Below are 23968 nucleotides of genomic sequence, written 5' to 3'. Positions count from 1 at the left end.
TACACCCTTTATTATGTTGAGAAATTTCCCTTCTATTCCTATTTTGCAGATTTTGTTTTTAAATCAGAAATGGATGTTGAATTTCTGTCAAATGCCCTTTCTGCGTCAACTGATAAGATCATGTGGTTCTTTTCCTTTGTTTTATTTATGTGATGGATTACATTGGTTGTTTTCCTAATGAACCATCCTTGCATACCTAGTATGGATCCCACTTGGTCATGGTGTTATTTTTTTGATATAGCGTTGGATTTTATTGGCTAGAATTTTGTTGAAGATTTTTACATCTATATTCATGCACGATATTGGTCTATAGTTTTCCTTTTTAGTGGTGTATTTTTCTAGTTTTGATCAGGATTTTGCTAGCTTCATAGAAGGATTTTCAGAGTATTCCATCCTTTTCTATGTTCTGGAATAGTTTGTATAGGATAAGCATCAGCTCTTCTCTGAACATTTGATAGAATTCTTCATTGAAGCCATCTGGGCCAGATCTTTTTTGTAGGGAGTTTTTTTTTTTTTTTTAATGACCGTTCAATTTTTTCTTTTGTTAGGGGTCTGTTTAAATTTTTTACTTCAGTATGTGTTAGTTTAGGTAGGCTGTGTGTTTCTAGAAATTTGTCCACTTCTTCTAGGTTTTCAAATTTGTTGATGTTCAGTTCTGCATAGTATTCTGTTATTATCTTTTTTTAATTTCAATTGGATCTGTTGTGATGTTGTCCATTTCATTTCCTATTCATGTTATTGGCATCTTCTCTTTCTTTTCCTTTGTTAAATTTGCTAGTGATTTATCAATTTTGTTAATCTTTTCAAAGAACCACCTTCTAGTCTTGTTGACTTTTCCTTTTTTTTTTTTTTTCCTGTTTTCAATTTCATTGATTTCTGCTCTGATCTTTACTATTTCCTTTCTACTGGAAATTATAGGCTTCTTTTGTTGCTCTTTTTCTAATTGTTGGAGTTGTTGGGTTAAGATGTTGACTTTGCTTATTTCTTCTTTTTTGATGTGTGCATTTATTGGTATAAATTGACCGCTGAGTACTGCTTTCCCTGTGATTGTGTGTGTTTTCATTCTTGTTTGTTTCTAGGAATTTTATTTCACACTATTTCTTCTGTTACTCAGTAGTTCTTGAGCAGTGTACTATTCAGTTTCCATGTATTTGATATTTTTTTATTTGGTCTTACTATTATTGATTTATAATTTTACAGTGTTGTGACCCAAGAAGATGCTTTGTAGTTTTTTTTTTTTTTGATATTTTAAAATTTATTGAGACTTGTTTTGTGGCCTAACATTCTATTCTGGAAAATCATCCATCCATGTGTACTGGAAAAGAAAAAGTACTGTGTTTTCTATTGGGTGGAGTGTTCTATAGATGCCTGTGAGGTTGAGTTGGTTGACTGTGTTGTTGAGATCTTCTGTATCTTCGTTGATTTTTTTTCTAGTTGTACTGTCCTTCATCAAAATTGGTGTGTTGAAGCCTCCTAATACTATTGTAGAATTGTCTATTTCTCCTTTCAATTCAGTTAATGTTTACATATTTTGGAGCTCTTTCATTGGGTGCATAAATATTTATTATGGTTATGTCTTCTTGGTTGACTGACCCTTTCACATCTTATAATGCCCTTCATTGTCTCTTATTCTGGTCTTGAAGTCTATTTTATCAGAAATTAATATTGCCACTCCTGCTATTAAGTTGCCATTAGTTTGATATATTTTTTTCTATCATTTGATTTTTAATTTATCTTTATCTTTGTGTCTAAGGTGAGTCTCCTGTAAGGAGTATGTTGTTGGGTCTTGTTTTCTTACCCATTCTGCCACTCTCTTACTCTTGACTGGTGCATTTAATCCATTCACTTTCAGTGTAATTACTGATAGTTAGAATTTACTATCATCCTTTTGTGTTTTTTATTGTGGTATAGATGGTTTCTTTGTTCAGAATATTTCTCTGTGCTAAGTTCATTTTTTTATTTTTTAAATCAGGCTTTCTTTTTCTTTTCTTCATTGTGTTGATTTTATGCTAACAAGTCCTTGTGATTTTCTTGTGTCATATTTTGGTTTTCTGCTTACTGTGTAGTAAATTATTGTTGTTGTTATGTGCCGTCAAGTCGGACCCGACTCATAGTGACCCCTCCTTGGGTTTCCGAGGCAGTATCACTTTGGAAGTAGATTGCCCCATCTTCCTTCCGAGGAGTAGCTGATGGGTTTGAACCGCCAGCCATCTGGTTAGCAGTCAAGTGCCTTAGCCACTATGCTACCAGAGCTCCTAGTACTTTCCCAAATTTGGAAAAGTCTGTTTTATATTGATATATTGCTGACTTTCTCTCCTTTTGGGAGTTCTGTAATTATACCACTTATTCCTTCTTTTTGCTTTGTAGTTCTTATTTTTTACATATTTACACCTCTTGTTCTCTATTTTCTGTTTTGTAAGCTTATTTTAGTTTTGAGAATTCTTTCTCTGGGTTCATATCTGGGTAGTGTTGTCACATGTCCTTGGTTGTTATCTTCTGCTGTTGACTTTCTCTCCAAAGGACTCCTTTTAGCATTTCTTATAAGATTGATCTGGTTTTTATAAGTTCACTTAATTTCCATTTGTCTGGGAATATCCCAATTTCATCATCATATTTGAGGTACAGTTTTGCTGGATATATAATTTTAGGATGGCAATTATTTTCTTTCAAGGTTGTGTATATGTCACCCCATTGCCTTCTTTCTTGCATCGTTTCTGAGAAATCAGAGCTTAGTCTTATTGGTTGCCCTTTGTAGGTTACATTTCATGTTTCCTGAGTTACTCTCAAAATTCATTCTTTGTCTTTGATTTTGGAAAGTTTGATTATGATATGCCTTGGTGACTTTCTCTTGGAGACTATCTTGTATGAGGTTTATTGAGCTTCTTGGAAGGATATCTTTTTGTCTCTCATAATGTTGGGGGAAGTTTTCTGTTAGCAGATCTTTGCCAATTTTCTCCATGGGATTTTTTTTTTTTTTTTGTGCCTCCTCTTGTTCTGGAATTCCAATCACATGTAGGTAATTTCTCTTCATATCATCCCATATAACTCTTACGCTTTCTTCAATCTTTTTTTTTTCCTCATACAAGATGGTGCCAAGGGATTTGTCTTCAAGCTGGCTAATATGCTCTTTTGCCAATTCAATTCTACTCTTTTGTCCTTCCAATGTGGTATCTATCTCTGTAATTTTAGTATTCATCTTCTGGATTTGTAATTGCTGTTTTTGTATAGTTTCTAATTGTCTATTCATTTTGTCATTTTGCTGTTGAATGATTTTCCTGAATTCTTCAAGCGTACAGTCTGTCTTTTCCTTGCTTTTGTTTATGGTTTCAATGAGGTCTTAAAAAAAAACTAACTCATTGCTGTTGAGTCGGATCTGATTCATAGTGACCCCTCCTTGGGTTTCTGAGGCAGTATCACTACGGAAGTAGATTGCCCAATCTTCCTTCTGAGGAGTGGCTGATGGGTTTGAACTGTCGGCCTTCTGGTTACCAGTGAAATGCCTTAGGCACTATGCCACCAGAGCTCCTATTGAGGTCTTAGAAGGTTATCTCTCTCTCTATATATATATATATATATGTATATTTGTTAATTCCTTATCAGATAGTTCTATTATCAGAAAAGTTTCCTAACTCTTTATTTGGGACACTTGTTTCCACTATCTTAACCTCTTTCTTTGTTTGAAATGAGGTTGTCTATTGTCTCCAAGACATTTTGAAGTTGTTGTTTTTATTTGTTGGTTATGTATTGCTTTGTTTCACCCTGGTTTTTTGTTTTGCTTTGATTCAGTGTGTCTGGATGGGTAGGTCTGCTTCCTTGGTTGTTAGCTTGGCAGCACTGAGAAACTCCCCAGCTCTTTGGTTTGGTGGAATAACTGGTGGGAATATAGATGCAGGTCTCTGTTTGTCATGAAGAAAAGCTACGATAGGGATGAGCAGGTGTTATCCACCATCTGTCATTGATCTAGTAGTGCAGGAGCTGGTGGTGGTGCTCATCTATTAGGTGAGGTGGTCAGTGAAGTAGATATGGCTCACTAGTGGAGAGTTAATGTCCTCCTCCTTGAATTCTTCCCAACCTGTCTACATTGTGTCTTTTTTTTTTTTTTTATGTGATTTGGGTGCAAATTTACACTGTGTCTTTATCGCTGTGTGGATTCTGTGAAGTTGTTTTCTCCTAGTCTGCATCTGATGGCTCTGGGCTTAAAATGGTGCTGCTTCTGTTGGTCCTGGCTTCTTTCCTCTCCCCAGTCACTGACCTTGCTCTGTCTCCCTTTCCAATCAGCACTAAGTCTAATTCTTTATCCTCTCATTTGATGCTCAGGATTATAGGATTATTATTTGTATCTGTTTCACTTAGTTTTTCTGGATCTCTGTTGTAGAGAGATTGGGTGGAGTGTGCTAGCAGGATGGCATCTTGCTTCTACTGTCCTTACTACTTTTCTATCACTCATTTTAATGGGAAATATTTGAGTTTTCCTTCTCTGACAGCTTTACACCTTACATAGGTTCCAGCTTTCACAGGTTTTACTGTATAATGAGTGACATAAAAAATAAACATACACTGGATAGGAAGGAAGAGCTCTGGTGGCATACTGCCTAACACACTTGACTGCTAACCAGAAGGCTGGCAGTTCAAACCCACCAGCCACTCCTCGGAAGGAAGACTGGGCAATCTACTTTCCTAGAGATATTGCCTCGGAAACCCAGGGAGGGGTCACTGTGAGTTGAATTGACTTGATTGTAGTGATTTTGGTTTTTTTGGTTGGATGGGATTAATGGAAGATTAGTCATTACAAAAAAACAGATTAGTGAACTTGAAGAAACAGCAATAGAAATGATCCAAAATGAAACATAGAGATAAAAAACAAAACAGAAGGAAAAAAAAAAAAAATGAATAGAGCATCAGTGAATTCCAGAACAACTTCAGACATACCAGGACTTCCCCAAAAATGGAGGAGGATAGGTAGAGGAAATATATTTGAAGAAATAAAGGACAAAAACTTTTCAAACTGAAAAAACCCTCTAAATCCAGAGATCCAAAAAGCTCAACAAATCTCAAGCAAAAGAAACACCAAGGCATGTTATAATCAAAATGCTTAAAATAAGAGCAAATTTTAAAAGCAGCCAGAGGGAAAAAGATACATTACATACAGAGGAACAAAGATGAGAATAATAGCAGCATTCTGGTTGGAAACAATGCACTCCAGAAGACAGTACAACAATTATCTTTAAAGGACAGAAAGAAAAACTATCAAACTAGAATTCTATACTGAGACAAAATATCTTTCAAAAATAAAAAAATGAAATAAAGACAGATAAAAGCTGAAAGAATTCATCAAAAAAATACTTCACATACAAAGAAAATAATACCAGACGGAAATCTGGACCAACACAGATGAAGAGCACAAGAAATGGTAAATATGTGGATGGATAAAAATAGCATACTTCTCCCTTTATTTGAAATAAATTCTTTAAAAGGTAATTAAGTATTATTGACAGAAACCAGCTTAAAATAAAAGGATGGAAAAAATATGCCATGCTAACACACATTAAAAGGAAGCTGCTATATTAATATCAGAAAAAGTAGATTTCAGAGAAAAGAATATTATCAGGCAGGAAGCGAGTCATCCCATAAAGATCAAGAGGTGACTCATTAACAGGATGGAGCAATCTAAAATGTTTGTGAACCTAACAACAGAGTTTCAAATACCTGATAGAAAAACTGATGGAAATTAAAGGAAGAAGGAAGAAGGAAGAAAAAAAAAAAAACAGAAAAATTAAAAAAATAGTTCTTTGGTTATTAAGCTTAGCTTAAAACATAGCTTTACTGGATTCAAACACATTCCTGAGAAGTTGCTAGTATTTTTCTGGGTAAGTAATACATTCAATAAGAAGTCATTCCCATGATTTTCCCTACCTTCTCATTAGCTGCCAAATCAAGGCCAACGTTAGAGTGCGGTTTCCTTCATTGAGATCTTGTCCAGCGATACCAACCAGGGAAAACTTAGCTTGATTCTTCCCCAATTCCACTGCATAGTTACAATTCTCAAGCTGTTAATGAGCACAAAGTAAAACAACTTCATGTCATCATGTCTATGATAATAAAGACCTTGTCCAATAATAAAAATAAAGACAGAATGAACTATGTATGGTCAGGCTGAATGATTGCTCACATTTCTCCTGGCTCTGCAATTCTAGGATTCTAAATTAGTTTAAGAATTTTCCATCTTCCACCAAAAATATTTGGAGTGTGCTCTAAGTCCAAAACTAAGACAAATTCATTACATAAACATTTTCATGGTTCTAACATACTGTGTGGAGCTCTGGTAGTGTAGTGCCTAAGGCATTTGACTGCTAACCAGAAGGTTGGTGGTTCAAACCCAGGTTCAGAGGCACTCCTCAGAAGGAAGACTGGGCAATCTACTTCCACAGATATACACCTGGGAAACCCAAGGAGGGGTTGCTGTGAGTTGGAATTGACTCAACGGCAGTGAGTTTGGTTTTGGTTTATCACATTGTGACCCCACTGTGAAGAGTACAATTGAACTCCACAGAGTTTTCAATGTGACCTGTACAAATAGTTTGTCCACTGTCAACACAGTGGGAACACATTGTATTGTCAAAGCAGCAATAGAGTTGGCACAGCCATTTCTCACCAATTCTTGTCTCTGTGATTCTTAATGATGTCTCTGTAGCCACAAGATTACCTTCCCTGCATGTCAGCCCACTGTGTGGTATAGAATAGAGAGTATAAATTTTCCATGTCATGCTCTATGAATTCAGCTGTTTTGGGAATAGTATAGACAGGTAAATGAGGATGGTGTTTGAACGCACCCAAAGTGCTTGAGAAGAAAGGCCTGGTGATTTGCTGTGTCAACTCTATTGCTGTTTGACAAAACAATGTGTTCTCACTGTGTTGACAGTGGACAAACTATTTGTGCAGGTCACATTGTCAGCACAAAGCTCCAGTTCTCTGGAAAATTACAATGAGGATCCTGCTGAGGAAAAAACAACACTGTAGTTCTGCTTGCTTTAATTATCTTTTTCTTTCTATTTTTTTTAACAGCTACTACATGTATAATTTAGTGACATTGATTATATTCTTCAAGTTGTGCAATCATTCTCATCCTCCTTTTCTGAGTTGTTCCTCCTTCATCAAGTTAAACTCACTGCCCCCTAAGGTTCTTATCTAATCCTTTGAGGTGCTATTGTCAATTTGATCCTTTATAGATACTTCTTTAAAAAGTATAATGCTTAATGCAGACCTTTTTTTTTTTTTTTTTTTTACCAGTTAAGCTAAACTATTGTTCAGTTTTAAGATAATTTCAGGGAATATTTTTAGTTTAAGGTTAAAGATGATCTCAGGGCAATAGTTTCAAGGGTTCATCCACCCTCTCTGGTTCCAGAAAGTCTAAAGTTTGTAAGAATTTGACATTCTGTTCTACACTTTTCCCCTTTTGATCAGGATTCTTCTATATAGCATCTTTGATCAAAATGTTCAGTAATGGTACCCAGGCACCATCCAGTTCTTTTGTGCTCATGGCAGAAGAGGCAGGTGTTCATGGAGGCAATTATCAACACATTCATATCCTTTCCTATTCCTGACTCTCCTTCCTCCATTGCTCCAAGTGACTGGAGACCAACTGTTGTGCCTTGTATTGTTGCTTGCAAGCCTTTAAGACCCCAGGAATTAAGAGACAGAACAGAAGCATTAAAGAAACACATTATTAGGCCAATTAACAGGATGCCGCAAGAAAACATGACCCTAAATCTCCAAAGCAGGGAATCAAATCCCACGAGGTGTTTGGTTGTACATCATCAGCCTCAGTAGCTATTCTCTCTCTCTCTCTTTTTAATAAGTATCATTGTTGTAAATATATCCATCACACAATTTTGGCCAATTCAACTTTTTACAGATTGTGACAGTTAAGTTTGTGGCTCAACTTGGCTGGGCCTGGTTGAGTGGCTGGGCAACTGAATGTGGTTATTCCCATGGTGAGACTAGTAATTAACTCCATGGTGGAATCTACTGGAACAGCTGCTTTGTGTATGTGGTCTGCTTCCTGTATATAAGAAACAGCTTTGGGAATGGTCTCTAGCTTATGGCACACTTGAACCCTGCATGTAGCCAAGTTGTTGTTCAGCAGCCTGCCATGCTCTGCTGACCCTGGGACTTTCAATGGACTTGAATTAATGGCCTACTGTGTGGTTTGCTAACATCAGGACTGTGCCTTTTTACTTGTCAACCTTGGTCTTGTCAGCCTCAGCAGCCAGCAGCTGAGTGAAGAAAAGCCTCCAGCTTCAGTGGACCAGGAGCAGGAGGCAGAGCTGAAGCCCAAGGATGAGGGGCTTTCACCCAGCCCCTAGAGCCTTTGAACTCGGACTTAAATCTTCCAAAGTGTAAGAGAATAAACTCCTGTTAAAGCCATCCCATTTTTGGTATATTTTTGTCAGAGTGGCACTAGGTAACTGAAGCACAGATGTATCACTTAAAGACAGTAATTACGATAATGGGCTGTGCAACCCTACCCTTAATCAATACATTTTTTCCTGCTCTAATGATCTTAATTAGAATTTTTACATCATAAAGCTTGCAGACAAATAACATAGAGTATAAATAGGTAATCAACTAAATAATGGGCTTACTCTAATAAAATTATCCATGTTTCTGATTACCATGCTATAATTTAATCCCTGGATAAACATTATTTTTCTCAGTCTGGCCTCCTGATAAAAGAATTCTCATAGTGCCCTTATAGGCTTATAACTTCTCCTGCCTACTGGAATATCAGAATAGTCATTGTTTACCTTCTTCATATTGCCTCCCAGTTTGGGGTATGGTGGTTTGTTCACTCTGTTCCAGTCAACAGGGACTTTAATCTTTTCATAGAGTTGGAAGATGACCAGGGCATCTGATAAGTCACTGAACAAAAACAAACACAAAAGAATGCTCAGATTTCCAACTTTTATGATGGGCATACAGTGGGCCAGGCACTTCTATATTCTTCTGTGGAATCATTCATCAAAATGTTCAAATGTATTAGTTTGAGGCACATTCACAACAACTTGCAGAATTGGTTTTAGGAGTTCCATCTTTAAAGATGAAGAAATTGTCAGGGAAATTGAAGCACGTACCAAGGTTTCTCCAGATGTGACTACCTATGTCCCTTCACCAAGACATGCGGCCTCCTGGAAAAGGAATATGGCTCTAACAAACGGCATAAGCAAACAAATTTAAAAAAAAAAAAAAAAAAGTTGCTTTCTAGTCAGTTCTGACTCATGGTGACCCCATGTGTGTCAGAGTTGAACTGTGTTCCATAAGGTTCCAATGGCTCATTTTTCAGAAGTAGATCATCAGGCCTTTCTTCTGAGGAACCTGTGGGTTGACTTCAACCTCTAACCTGTCAGTTAGCAGCCAAGCACATTACCTGCTTGTACCACCAAGGGACTAGAAGTCACTTAACTGTAAACTTAACATTTATTGTTTTAACTGCTCATGAGCAAATCATAGGCTTATGACATGTAGTAAGCTGGTCATTTTGTTGAAGTATGACTTTGTATTACACAGACAGTGAGGTTGGCGTGTGGAAGGGCATTTCTCAGCTGAACATCTAGCATCTGCAGCTGAATTTGGCTCTGGTTGTCCCTTCTTGTCAAAGCACACACATTTTTAGGATAAGAATTATACATCACATACAGTGGTATTTGGAATTCTGTGGCTGTTCCCAGGTCTCTGTGTCTCCCATTCAGGATGAGATTCTAAATATTCTTACCTGTACAAATGATTGACTCGAGGGCTCACACCCAAGGAGTTCATCCAGTTCCTAAATGTCCGCTCTTCCCTTGTCTCACCTAAATGAATAAAGACCAGGTATCTTTCAGACTCCTAGAAAACATGCCCATTTTTAGGGCCAAAGGTTAACTAAATCAAACAACAAGTAAACAAACTAGTTGCTGTCAAATTTATTCCAACTCATGGTGACCCTACGCGTGACAAAGGATTTTCAAGGGATGATTTTTCAAAAGTAGATTGCCAAGTCTTTCTTCCAAGGCACCTCTGGATGAACTCAAACGTCCAACCTTCTGTTTAGCACAAAACAGGATTGTCTAAGTTAAACAAAAGAGGTCATTAAGAGCTTAAAGGAGAATGAATAAAAAAAAAAATTTTAAATAAACTCTGGTGGCACAATGGTTAAGCACTCATCTGTTAATGGAAACACTGGCAGCTGGAACCCACCTCCATGGGTAGAAGCCTGGGCTCATTGAAAGATGACAGCCCTGGAAACCCTATGGGGCAGTTCTACTCTACAGGGTCACTGTGAGTCAGAATTGGCTCGAAGGCACACAATAATAACAAAATAAACCCTAATGAATTTGGAGGAGGGCTGCTACTCTATGTTAATTTTTTCACTTCTGGAGAACAAGTACCTCTATGATGCCTATTATTATAGTACAAGGGCACCTGTAGGGAAACTGTTCAATGTTTGTCTTCACAGGCTTACATTTTTTTCTGGGTAAAGAAGAAATTGAAAGCACCAAACTATTAGATATCATGACAACTGAAGGCCTAAGATATGAGGCAGACACACTCGATATTGTAGTTGAGACAGTGGAAGAAAGAATACCAGTGACACCAGCTGCCAATCAAGTCAGCTCTGACTCGTGACGACCCAATGTGTGTCAGAGCAGAGCTGTGCTCCACAGGGTTTCAGTGGCTGATTTTTCAGAAGTAGATCACCATCCCTTTCTTCTGGGTGGACTTTAATAGCCTACCTTTCAGTCAGCACCACCCAGAACTCTGGGGAAATAATGTTATTATTGGGTTGGGTGCCATTGACTCAACTCAGACTCATAGCAACTCCATGCGACACAGTAGAACTGCTCCACAGGGTTTCCTAGGCCATAATCTCTATGTGAGCAGATCTCTAGGTCTTTCTCCCACAGAGCTGAAGATTGGTTTGAACCTCTGACATTTCAGTTAGCAGCCAAACACTTAACTGTTGTGCCACTGAGGGAAAGGAAGAGTGTGGGTTACATTTGGAGGGAGTAGGATTTGAGCATCACCTTAAAGGTCTAGTAAAATCTGGATAACCTGGATAGTAACAAGGAAAGAGGAGAGCATTTTTGGGGTATGGTAAGAGTAGGGGTAGGGTACACTGTAACTGTGAACACAAAGGCAGTAGGTAAGGCCTCTACTAAGAATGTCGGGAATGGATGTGCCAGGAACGTGTGCTGTACAGTACACAGAGACAAAGCTGTCCAGAGCCTGCAACCAGGATCAGGGCTCTTTGAATGCCAGGTAGCAGACTTTGTACTTGATGTATTAAACAATGTCAGTCATTAGACTTTCTTTCCCTTATTACTATAATAAATTCTCGAGTAGGGCACAGATATAATGAAAGCGGAACGTGCCTGCAGCAGTGTGCAGAATGATTGGAAGGTGGTATGAATATAAATGAAATACACAAGAGGTGCTAGTGCTTGGCACTGGCACTGAGGCCCATTCAAATGTTTGATGAATGAAGGGATAGGCCCTTGAGACCAACTGAAATAACTGGCATATGAGGTAATGAGAGTCCAGAGGAGCAGGAAGGAAAAATAACAATCTCAAAGAAATGGTGAAGGAGGAATTATTAGTATTTGCTGATTTACTAGATAGTAGGGTAAAGTGGAAATCTAAGTGAAACCCGAAGTCTAGAGTTTTGGTAACTAAAGGAAAAACAGTCTAATTGATGGACATGAGAGTTTTTAAAAGAGACCTGATGGGATGGGGGTAGGTAGAGGGTAGAGGGGAAAAGGCAATAAAAATAAGTTGATGATGGCTCATGGTGGCCCTGTGTGTGTCAGTTGTGAGTCATGCTCCATAGGGTTTTCAGTGGCTGATTTCTGGAAGCAGATCACCAGACCTTCCTCCGGAGGCTCCTCTGGGTGGACTCCAACCACTACCTTTCCAGTCAGCACTGAGTGTATTAACATTCACACCACCAAGGGCTCCATAAGGGCAATGGGGGAGCTTGTTGCTGGGTGCCATTGAACTGATTTTCAACTCATAGTGACCCTACATGACAAAGTAGAATTAGCCCCTAGGGTTTCCTTGGCTGTAACCTTTACAGAAGCACATCTTCAAGTTTTTCTCCTGCAGAGCCACTGTGTGGGTTCAAACCACCAACCCTTTGGTTCGCAGCTGAGCACCTATCTGTTGCACCACTAATTCCATTTTATATATGTTGAATTTCAAATGATAGTGAAGGGCCCAAATGGGGATGTAGGAGCTCTGGTGGCATAGTGCCTTAGGCATTTGACTGCTAACCAGAAGACTGGCGGTTCAAATCCACCAGCCACTCCTCAGAAGGAAGGTTGGGCAATCTACTTCCACAGTGATATCACCTCAGAAACCCAAGGAGGGGCTGCTATGAGTTGGATTCGATTCCACAGCAGTGTGTTGCATTGCTGTTAGAGGCGGCTGAAAAATGGGGTATTAGAGGGCTTGATATATATATATATATATGTTTGCAAGTCACCAAAATACAAGGATCCCTTGCAATGACTTTGCAAATAATTTGAATGCAGGCATATTAGAACATGGATTGATACTGTATGTTCAGCTAGAGTAAGGCATTTCTGGAAAAGGATCAACCAATACCTTAGATCTGGATTATCTGGATTACCTTTGGTGATACTAATTTTAAGTTTTGTATTTATTTTCCTATCTCACAATGGAAAAGAAGAAAGAATGAAAAGAAGGAAGGAAGGGAGGGAAGGAAGGAAGGAAAGAGGGAAGGGAGAAAGAAAGAAAAGTAAATATCTCTGGCACCTTTACCAGTTAGAAGCTGACCAATGCTATATGCTTTTCCTCCAATCCTTGGGCATTAACCTCAAAAACCAAATGTCAGTGATCCTGCCTCAAAATACCATTCTGTGTCCTCACAACCCAAATCAAACAAACAAAACCAAACCAATAAAACCTAAGTAAGCATGTGCTAGCTTAAGTCAAATATCATTTTAAGATGATGAGTGGCTGCAATTTCTTGCTTCCAGGAATTAACACTCAGTCCATTAAGTACATAAATTAGGTTTTGGGGACTCAGGATTTATTTCATCCAATAATTAAATACATTGTCTCCCCAGGAACATTTAATTCTGATAATGGATGGAGCCTATGTATAATGGATATGATATAATGGTATTTAATTATTTCTGCTTGGTTGTAATTTACTTGATTAATCTGCTTATTCTCTTTGTTATATACCAGAGAACTGATGACCTGTTTGCAAATCTTTCCCAATGTGTGAGGGTTTGCATTTGCTTGAGAGGTGAATTGCCACTGAATTAGAATAGTGAGTGCTTGTCCTAACATTGTAAACAACCAGTTACCTTCAAGAGCCCCCCAGTCGATGTCCTGGTTCTCTGGTTTGTGCAGCGCAGGGTATCTGTTGAAGAGGTTGGCAATGAAAGCCAAGTTCAGCTTGGGATTCCCTCGGACCACATCAGTGGCTGTGACAAACTGCCTGCAGCCCAGCCTGTCTGCCTGCTGTAGCATACACTCTGCCCTCTGGATATCATCTTTCTCCTGCAGTGAACGAGAGGGGTGCAAAGTTGGGTCAAGGCCAACATGAAAAAGAAGCAGGAATCTTACCCCAAACCTGAGAGTTTATATAAGGCAAACTTACTGCCATGGAGTTGGATCCACCTTGTAGCGACCCCTCCTTGGATTACCAAGGCGATATCACTACAGTAGATTGCCCAACCTTCCTTCCAGGAGTGCCTGGTGGGTTTGAACCACCAGACTTCTAGTTAGCAGTCAAATGCTTTAGGCACTATGCCACCAGAGCTCCTTAATATTGTTGTTAGCTGCCATAGAATTGTCCCTGACAATCCCATGCATAATGGAATAAAACACTGCCTGGTCCTGCACCATCTCCAATATTGGTTACAGATGAGACAATGATTCATTTTGATCCACACAGTTTTCATTGGCCGATTTTCAGAAGTAAATTCCCAGGCCTTTCTTTCTAGTCCATCTAATTCTGGAAGCTCTGCTGAAACCTGCATCATAGCAACACCATAGCAACAAACAAGCCTCTGCTGCTGACAGACTGGTGGTGGCTGTGCCTGAAGTGTACTGGGCAGAAACAGAATGCTACAGATGGACCACCAAGTCCTCGTTAATATCGTGTGTCCCCATATAAGTGTGCCCATAGACTTAATCACAGCACACTGTTACTTAAATTGGCTTGAAATTAAAATCAGAACATCTCAAGTAAAAGGAATCTTAGAAGTTAAGGCATAGAGCCCTATCATCACTTTATGGGATCATTTCAGATAAATGGTCAGTTTTAAAAGAGATTCAGTAGATTCTACAATCTTATCATTTAAATTGGTCTTATTTTCAACTATTATATTTCTTCTTTATTATTTTGTTAAACAGACTTCATGACATTTTGTCAACTAAAATGCTTAAGTAATCATTTACATTGTTACAGTTATTTCAAAGGTAATTATACCTGCCAATAAGGACTTCTGGTTAGTATGAAATAACCCTTCCCACTCTGAGGTGGGATACGTGCAGCCCAAACAAAATCAACTTGATTATTTCGTTAGCCTATGAAATATTACCATTGATAAACACATAGTACCAATCCGGCTTTTGGTACTTCAGACTGAAGACATATGAGAAGTCTATTCAAATATTTCTAGAAAATCCCCAGTCATGTGTAAACAGACTCTTATAAGCAGTCTAAGGTTTTATTGAAATATGATCCACTCTCCTAAAAGATCTTAAAAGTCTGAAACCACCAATTTTTAGAAAACAGAGCTACAAATTAGAATTCTTTTTTTCTTTTTAATTTTTTATTGTGATTTGGGTGAAAGTTTACAGAGCAAATTTACTTTCCATACAGCAGCTCACATATACTTTGTCTCATGACATTGACTTTCAATTTCCCACAATGCAACAGTTCCTCTTCCACTTCATCCCCATAGTTACCTCTTCCCTGTGTCCTTCACTCCCATGCACTCCTGCCCCTTGAGCTGTCTCCTTGTGCATACAGAGCCCTTCTATTCTCCCATGATTGTTCTCTCTAAGGAGTGTATCTACCTAATGTAAATGTTCAGCTCACATGCCTGTCTTTTGTTTGGTTCCATCAGGTTCTATCAGACCAGCAAACCTGATCCCCCCCTTTTTTTTTGTAAATTATTTTGAGTTTTGTTCCACATTGTTCTCCCACTCTGTCCAGGATCTCCTATATAGATCCCCCTCCAAACAGAGAGGGGCAGCTGGGTACCATCTAGTTCTTCTGGTCTCATAGTCGTATAGACTGAGGATCGCATGGTGCACAAGTCACTTGGACGAACTGTCTCCTAAACTAGAATTATTTCTTAATGTGATGTTTTACTAGATAATTATGCATTCCATGACCTTTATTTAGGGATGAGTTAACTCCCATATCAACTCATTGGATTTAATTCCAGTGACATTAAATGTGGCACAGAAATGGGTAAGGTGATTTCTCAACATCAACGTTAAAGTGGAAAAACTGAAGTTTTAATATTCAGACCCTTGCTGTCCTCTTGTGGGTTTAAGGGTTCTCAAACCAGACACTTCTGAGAACTCAAAAGACCCTGCCCAAGTCTTTTCTGCTGTTCCCCTTAATGTGAGTCAGGGTGGTGGCTGGGTGAACTTTGAAGTCAACCTGGGTTTATATTCTTACCATAGAATGCATACTAGCTCTGGGGCCATGAGCTAATTATTAGCTTCTTTGACCTTTCCATTTTCTCAACTTTCAGAGTTAATAACACCAACCTTAGTGATTTTACGGAGATTACAGTTAGTGTGTGCAACATGACCAGCATGGTCCTTGGCACAGGGTAGAGTTCAGCAAGTGGAGAGAGTGATGATGACAACTACAACTAGAAGAAAGGAGCCCCGGCCTCAAATCAAATAGCTCCCCATTGTGTGACACTGCATATGTCTATGAACCTTTCTGGGTCACAGTTTTTTCCTCTCTAAAATGAGAATTTATTAATTTTTATAAATAGCCTATTTCCAGAAATAAGATTCCAGTACCTAAGAATGGAAATAATAGTACATTTTGGTGCTGTACCAAAAACAAAACAAAATCTGTTGTCATCAAGTTGATCCCAATTCACGGCAACCATGTGTTAACAGAGTAACTACTCCACAGGTTTTGTTGGCTCTGATCTTTACAGCAACAGATCACCAGACCTTTCTTTCGTAGTGCCACAGGGTGTGTTAGAACCACCAACCTTTAGGTTAGCAGCTAATTGCAAACCACTTGTGCCACCCAGGTGTCTTCTTGGTGCTGTAAAGACTATTGAATGATGGGACCTATACAGAAATGTCTAGCATGGTGGATGCACTTAATTAGTATTAGTTTCTTTCCTTAATGTGTGTGTGTGTGTATTTTCCCAGATTCAGTTTCCCATAATTATTATCCAAAACTGTGGGTTTAACAGGCACAGTCAGCTTGAAACAGAAGTGCCCACTCATGGAACTCCAGAGTCCCAGTTATGCAGAGTGAAGGAACACCTAGGTAACTATGGAAGGCAGCGTCCTGTTCTCTAAACAGAACTTGGGACACGTCCTTACCCTTAGTCCTGACATGTCAATAACAACAGCAGGGATACCTTCTTCATCTCCTTTTGGAGCCACCTGTTCAAGCAGGTGGTAATAAGCTTTCGAGTCCTGTGAGAAATTGAGAAATTACAGTTTCAGAACAGCACAGCTAATTACATACTTAGCATGACAGTAATTTTCCAAAAGCAAACATACTTTATTTCTCATTCGACTATCATTCAAGAATGTAACTTAATTAACAAAGCTAGAAACATTCACTAATTTGCATTTTCTATATGTCTGTTTACATAACATATTGGGCTCTCTTTTCAAAAGGAAATAATTAAAAATACAGAACATACACAAAAGGCAGCCCAAAGGAGCAGATACTATTCTGTTGTCCTTAAAAAAAAATTTACACATATTAAATTGTAGACAGGAAAAAGATATACCTTTATATTGCTGTAGAAGTCAGTCAGCTAAGGGTTAATAAAAAAGAAGTGACAGAAAAAGGAAGCAGAAGTTTAAAGCACAGTTTGAAATTGCATTTAAGTGGACAATCAGCAAAAGAAAAATAAAGCTTTCAAAGATGGAAGTTAGAAGCATTAATAAGCAGTCTTTATATAAAAGGAGAGCTATTAAGATGTTAAGTCCATTCAATGTTTATCCAGAGACTACAAAAAAGGTTAAATTTAGTTATAGGAGATGGAATTCAGGTATTGAATTCTTAAGCTTCTTAGATTCTGAAAATAGGCTTATTGACAAAAAGAATTCTCAGAATTATCATCTCAGAACTATCAAGTTATCTCATGCAATGAAGCTATAAAAAACGTTAAGTAATTTATTGAAATAATTTAAAGACATCTGTATTTTTCTCTTTTTTTTAATTTTTAAAAATTTTGATTTGAGTGAAAGTTTATGGAGCAAATTCATTTTCCATACAGTAGCTCACACACATTTTGTTTTAGGACATTGACTGAAATCCCCACAATGTAACAGGTCTCTTCCCACTTCCTCCCTGTAGTTACCCTTTTCTCGTGTCCATTCCAGTGCATTCCTGCCTCTGAGCTATCTCCCTGTGCAAATACTGCCCTTCAGTTCTCCTGTCATTGATCTTCTAAGGAATGTACCCACCAGGTAAATGCTTGCCCTATGTGATAAAGGCATCTTCATTTCTCTTGAAAAACTGAAACATCAGCTGTTGCTTTGTTTGTTTATAAAACTGGCCCTGGGAGGGTAGAGCACTGCTCACCCCTTGTGATAAGAGAGGTGAGAAAGATCCAGTATGAACCACTGATGCTGCACTGAGGAAATCAATTTTCCTCTCTTTTCTTTCTAAGCCCCATCCTAGCCTTACATGTTTGTTGTCACTATTCTGAACTCTCACTGAAAGTTCCATGCAGATGCTCGGCACAAATAAAATCTGCTCACCACACAATACACCCTTTTTAGCTTTACTGAGTAACTTCATTTCACCTGATACCAAATAAATTTTTCTTACCCATTCTAGTATGGCGTTCTCCTACCTGTTGCCAATTTATAGGCATTCTCCTGTCCCTTATGCTGACTGTGTCTAAGGGCCTCTCCAAAGGGGCTGTCCCTCAGTAGCACTGTGCAGCACAGCTCTACACTGACCCTTTTGGGGTGACATGAGTCAGAATCGACTGGAGGGCAACTGAGTATGGTTGGTTGTTATTCCAAATGTGCCAGCACTCAGACCCACATGTGACAGCACTGACCTCAGCTGGAGGAGCTGCACCTTAAGAACAGAACCACCACTGGATAAGTGCTCAGCTCACCAGTTCCTAACTCATACAAATACTTTGCAAAGTACAAAATAGTTATTCTAAAGAACATGGCCTTTTAGCGATGGGAAATCAGGCAAGTTTATGGCTCAGATCAAGCAGTCTCATTTCAGCAGAAAAGTTTACAACTGCAGTGTATAATTAGTGAGCACAACCAGAGACCATTACATCTAGCCCCTGTTAAGCTCCAGCATGGTGGGTGGTGCTAGAAGAATGTTCATAACCAGTGAAAGTTGTATAGTTGAATGACTTTGGAATTTTTAGCATAGGGCCTAAGGGAAGATGGCCTTTCCATCTAGAAATTTCCCTCTTAACTGGCACTGTGCCTGGGGGACCCCAAGTTCTAAAAGTCACTGAGTCCACATACTACTGCATGGGGAAAATGTCACTCACAGAACGACAAACCTTGATCGCTGTGGTGGATCATCTGCCTTTCTTCTGACTCTTACTCTTTAGAAAACATTTCTTTCAGTTCTGGGGAGAAGGAGACCTAGCATCTTACACCAGTTACTGTTAGCAACTTCTTTCTGATGTTCCTTCCTTCTCCTTAAGTCCTTTCTATTTTGGTCCACAATGTCAATGCAAACAGCTATTTCCTTTCTCCTTAACATGGCACTTTTCATAAAATTGACAGCTACAGTGTATGGCTCCTCAGCCTTTTCCCTTCTGGATCTCTGTTTCAGGATTGTTTGTGTCTTCTATATGCTCTGAGATAAATTCCCATTGCAGATGGTTTCCAGAATCATTATTGTTCTCCCCAGCCCTGCTTTGTACTGGCTTTTTAATTTTTCAAATTAGATTCTATTTTTTTAGAGTAGATGAGGTTTACAGAAAAATTGAGCAGAAAGTACAGAGCGTTTCCACATATTCCCTTCTCCTTCTACATAATTTCGTTCATTATTAACATCTTGCTTTAGTGTGGTACAACTATTCTGTGTGATGCTATAATGGTGGATACATGCATTACATTATACATTTGCTAAAAGTCATAGGACTGTACAACACACAGTGACCCCTAATGTAAACTAGGGACTTTAGTTAATAATGTTTCACTACTGGTTCATCAATTATAACAAAGCTATCACCTTAGCATACCTTTCTCCTCACCCACTCCTCACTCAGTGTAACCACTGATCTTTTTACCATCTCTATAGTTTTGCCATTATTATAATTTTATTTAATTTTAAAATTTTTATTGTGATTTGGGTGAGAGTTTACAGAACAAATTCATTTTTCATACAGCAGTTCATACACATTTTGTTTCATGACATTAACTGCAATTCACCACAATTTAACAACTCCCTCCCCACCTTCTCTCTCTAGTTACCTCTTCCCTATGACCTTTTTTCTTATGCATTCCTGCCCCCTAAACTATCTCCGTATGGAATCACTGCCCTTCTGTTCTTCCAGGATTAATCATTCTAAGGAGTGTGTCTACCTGATGTAAATGTTCACCCCATATGCCTGTCTATTGTTTGGCTGGATGCCACAGGAGTGTATTCAATTCCATACCTGAAGGGTAAATAGGGGCCCTAGTCTCAGGGGTCTCACCAGGCTCTATCAGGCCAGTAAACCTGGTCTTTTTTATTGCCATTATTATGGTTTAAAAATCACATTATTTCTGCAAATAAGAGGTGTTCAAGAAATTCTTGAGTCATTTTAGACAGTCAGTCTAGTATAGTGTCAAGTACATGGACCATGAGGTCTAACTGCCTGGATTTGAATCATGGCTCCATGTTCTAAGTACATAAACTTGAACAAATTACTTGAAAAAGTTACTTTACCTCAGTTTCCTTATCTGTAAAATGGGAAGGTTATAATCCTTGCCTCATCCCTCACTGTGAGGACTAAATGTGCTAATACTTATACATAGCAGTCAGAACCCAGCATACAGTAGGCACTGTGTTTGCTATTTTAGTATAATTAGGAAATCCATTCTCATTTAATTTTTTAAAAAGGAATACCCATCTGGTGCTCCTGTTTATACAACCAGGAAGGTATTACAGTCCTCCACATACTCTCTTTCCTTGAGAGAACAGGGTGTTGTCTCTCGCCCTCTTCTCTCTCCTTACTCTTGTCCCTCCACTTGATATTGAAATTCTAAGGCGACTCATCTTCCTTTGATGCTGTGCAGTTACCAGGACTTTGAACAGGTCTGGGTGCCGTTGGCTCAGTACTCCAAACCAAAAACCAAACTCACTGCCATTGAGTCAATCCCAACTCATAGCACCTCCCATTGGGTTTCTGAGGCTGAAAATCTTTACAGAAGTAGATCACCCCATCATCCTTCAGTGGAGTGGCTGGTGGGTTTGAACCTCTGACCTTCTGGTTAGCAGCCAGTTGCCTTATCTATCCACTATGCCACCAGAGCTCCTGGTTAGGGCTACAGAAAAAGTGATTAGAATAAGAAGCAGCTCCAAAACAGTACCAGGAATTCACTAACAGACCTGGAGGTTCTCAGAAGACAAGGACCAGAACCGCTATCTTTTTTCCTTTAACACTCAGAATTCCCTTTAGGGCCACAGTCAGTCCCATGCCTCCTACCTTGATGTCAGTACTGAAGTTGTTGATTTTGTTGCAGCCTGCATTTTCCAGATGGTAGTTTGCCCATCTCAGCAGGAGCTCCTCAGGGGAGAGTTTCATAAGATCCTCCAGGCTCTCCCCTTCTCTCAAAAGAGCAATCAGAGCTGAGAAGCACAAAAGCAGAAGACAAATAAATACAAGGGGGTTAGTTAGAGCTTTCATTGAGCTCTGTTGGAAAGCTGAGGATAGCAATATTATTTCCTGGGGGTAAAAGTATGTGTAGCTTTTCATGGAATAAACACTTTATTGGTATTCCAGGGAGCCCTGGTGGTGCAGTGGTTAAGTGCTGGGCTGCTAACTGAAAGGTTGGCGGTTAGAACCAATCAGCTGCTCTGCAGAAGAAAGATGTGGCAGTCTGCTTCCATAAAGATTGGGGGGGGGGAAAACACACCAAACCTACTGCCATCAAGTTGGTTCTAACTCATAGTGACCCCCATTGGGTTTCCAAGGCAGTAAATCTTTACAGAAGTAAATTGCCCAGTCTTCCTTCTGCAGAGTGGCTGGTGGGTTTAAACCACCAAGCTTCTGGTTAGCAGTCAAATGCCTTAGTCACTGAACCACCAGAGCTCCTTCCATAAAGATTACAGCCTTAGAAACCCTATTGGACAGTTCTATTCTGTCCTAAGGTGCTCTGGTAGCATAGTGCCTAAGGCACTTGACTGCTAACCAGAAGGCTGGCGGTTCAAACCCACCAGCCACTCCTTGGAAGGAAGATGGGGCAATCTACTTCCGTAGTGACACTGCCTCGGAAACCCAAGGAGGGGTCGCTATGAGTAGGGGCTGACTTGACGGCACATAACAACAACAACAACAACAACACTCTGTTCTAAAGGGTACTTGTGAGTCAGAGTTGACTTGACAGCAATGCATTTTTTAGTATTCTCTAAAAAAGCAAAAACCAACCAGAGGCTATCGAGTAGATCTGGATGTATAGGGACTCCATGTGTGTCAGAATAGAATTGTGCTCCACAGAGTTTTCAATGGCTGATTTTTTGGAAATAGATAACCAGGCCTTTCTTCTGAGGCCCCTTTGGGTTGACTCAAACCTCCAAGTTTTCTGTTAATAGCCTATCACTTAACTGATGCACTCAACTGCATCACTCATGAACATTATTCCTTAAAAGGAGGCGTAAAGTATTTTGAAATGACTTATTATCCCCATTTTTCAGATGGAGAAGACGAGACACCTATGAATAATCAATGTTATGCCTAAGAACACTGCTGCAGAGCCATGAACATAGCCAGGACAACTGGCTCAGAATTCCTTGTTGGACCCCTCAGAGCACATTTCATGAGAGGACACTTTTGCTTTTAAGAGATCAATTATGTAATAATGACAGTGTTCTCTTTTCTACTCCCATAGATGTTTTATGTTTAAAATGCTTACCTGAATAATTACAGCATCTCAAAAATGTAATCAACCCTTTTCTTTGTTTCCTTTGAAGAATACTTTTTGCTCAGCTAGAAGGTTTAAATTTAGCTGAGGTCATTATTTGCAAATCAATATTCTTTCTCTTGGTTTCTAAAATCTCCATTTGCTTTTTTTTCCCCTTTAAATTATATTTAAAATGTTCACTTTAAAGTTGTACGCTAGGATTCTCCACTGGTTATTGGGATTTGGACACATAAATAAAAAGTATATATAACTAAAGGTTGGATGTTGGCTACAGATTTCATAGTGGTGCATCTGTTCGTGAACTCCAAGGTAACGATGCCTTTTGTATGATGCTTATCAAGGTCTGCTATGTCTGTCTAAGCAACAAAGCTGCAATTGTTCATAAACAGACAGGATGACAGTGGGAGCAGAGAGAACAAAACTAGCAGCTACATATTTGGTCGAGAACTTTGAAACTCTAAACATAATACTCCAAAATCTTGACAAGAAATACAAGTTCTCTGAATCTGAAGAGATTGCTGCAGTATGTAAACATGGACCACTTCATATAACACAAATTATAAGTAGTCTTGCTTGTTATGAAGTGTCTAAGGGCAAAGTGGACTCTCTGAGAAAAGCTGTTGAGGTGAGAGTCTGGGGCAGCTAGGATGAGCTATATGTTGTAAACAAGCAGTATTAGTCAGTGATTAGAAAGAGTTTTGCCCCCTTGTTTTAAAAGGTCATTGTGGACAGAATCTGTCACATTAATACAATTAATTCGGTATACTTTTGTATAATTTTCAAAACGTGAGAATTCTGTGCTTGACCATTCCTGATATTCTTCTCCTACAGCCCCCATCACACCATGAACAATGTTTGGGACTTTGTACATACCCTCATTTCTGCTGAGTTCAATGTCGGCAAACAACCCAATCTTGATGACTTGCCACAGAAGTCCAAGGACCAGGTAAGGCTTTCCCTCCTTTAAGTCCTCAGCTCCTATGTTGACCACATGGCACCCAATGGCTGAGGCAGAGTTCAGAGCCAGGTTCAAATTTTCCTGAGGCAGAAAAGGTAGGCAAGTTTTGTTTTTTGACTTCACAGATGCCAACTGATGATGATTATCAGCAAGAGTAACAATGTTTTCCTTCTGGAAAGTTCATAGGTCTCAAGCAAACATTGTCTTCATTAGTTTTTTAACATTAAGAAAAGGAAGTGGGAGATAACTAGAAGTGAAAATCCAGTCACCCAGACACTGGATTTACACAGGAGTATTCAATCAAACCTGCACCTGGAGTTGAAGGTCAGCTTGGGCAGGATGAAGCTCATGGGTCTTAGTTTTTCATCTTACTCTGTGATGGACGTTACACACTCAAGCCCCCATCAGGCCTAAGTAAAGGGCACCATTGAGGGAAGCCATTGTCTTGTCACTAGCTACCATTAATACCACAATTGTTGATGTAAATAAAGGTCATAAAACAGAGTAACAGAATAGCTGTTTGACTTACAGATCAAGGGACTAAAAAAGGTATAAATCAAGTTCCTGGAAAAGATGGGATGATTTTCATTAGGACAGTTTATTGAGTATCCATAATATCTAGGGAACTTGAACAAACATATATATGTATGTATA

At 39.0% G+C, this 23968-nt stretch overlaps 1 protein-coding gene across 1 annotated transcript in view; it reads right to left on the bottom strand.

The window, feature by feature from the left end:
* Positions 1 to 23968, bottom strand: part of LCP1 (lymphocyte cytosolic protein 1) — a 56768-nt gene that overhangs the window by 22403 nt on the left and 10397 nt on the right. The window contains exons 6-12 of the mRNA XM_007947812.2: positions 23230 to 23395; positions 20922 to 21064; positions 16606 to 16701; positions 13371 to 13566; positions 9770 to 9848; positions 8805 to 8919; positions 5914 to 6047 (exon numbers count right to left, since the gene is read on the bottom strand). Coding sequence (XP_007946003.1) covers positions 5914 to 6047; positions 8805 to 8919; positions 9770 to 9848; positions 13371 to 13566; positions 16606 to 16701; positions 20922 to 21064; positions 23230 to 23395 — 929 coding nt within the window. The remainder of the gene's footprint in view (positions 1 to 5913; positions 6048 to 8804; positions 8920 to 9769; positions 9849 to 13370; positions 13567 to 16605; positions 16702 to 20921; positions 21065 to 23229; positions 23396 to 23968) is intronic.

The sequence above is a fragment of the Orycteropus afer genome, unplaced genomic scaffold (genome assembly GCF_000298275.1).
Source record: "Orycteropus afer afer isolate SDZICR_OR568_19922 unplaced genomic scaffold, OryAfe1.0 scaffold00194, whole genome shotgun sequence".
NCBI classification, from domain to species: domain Eukaryota; kingdom Metazoa; phylum Chordata; class Mammalia; order Tubulidentata; family Orycteropodidae; genus Orycteropus; species Orycteropus afer.
This window is presented reverse-complemented; position numbering and strand designations above follow the sequence as displayed.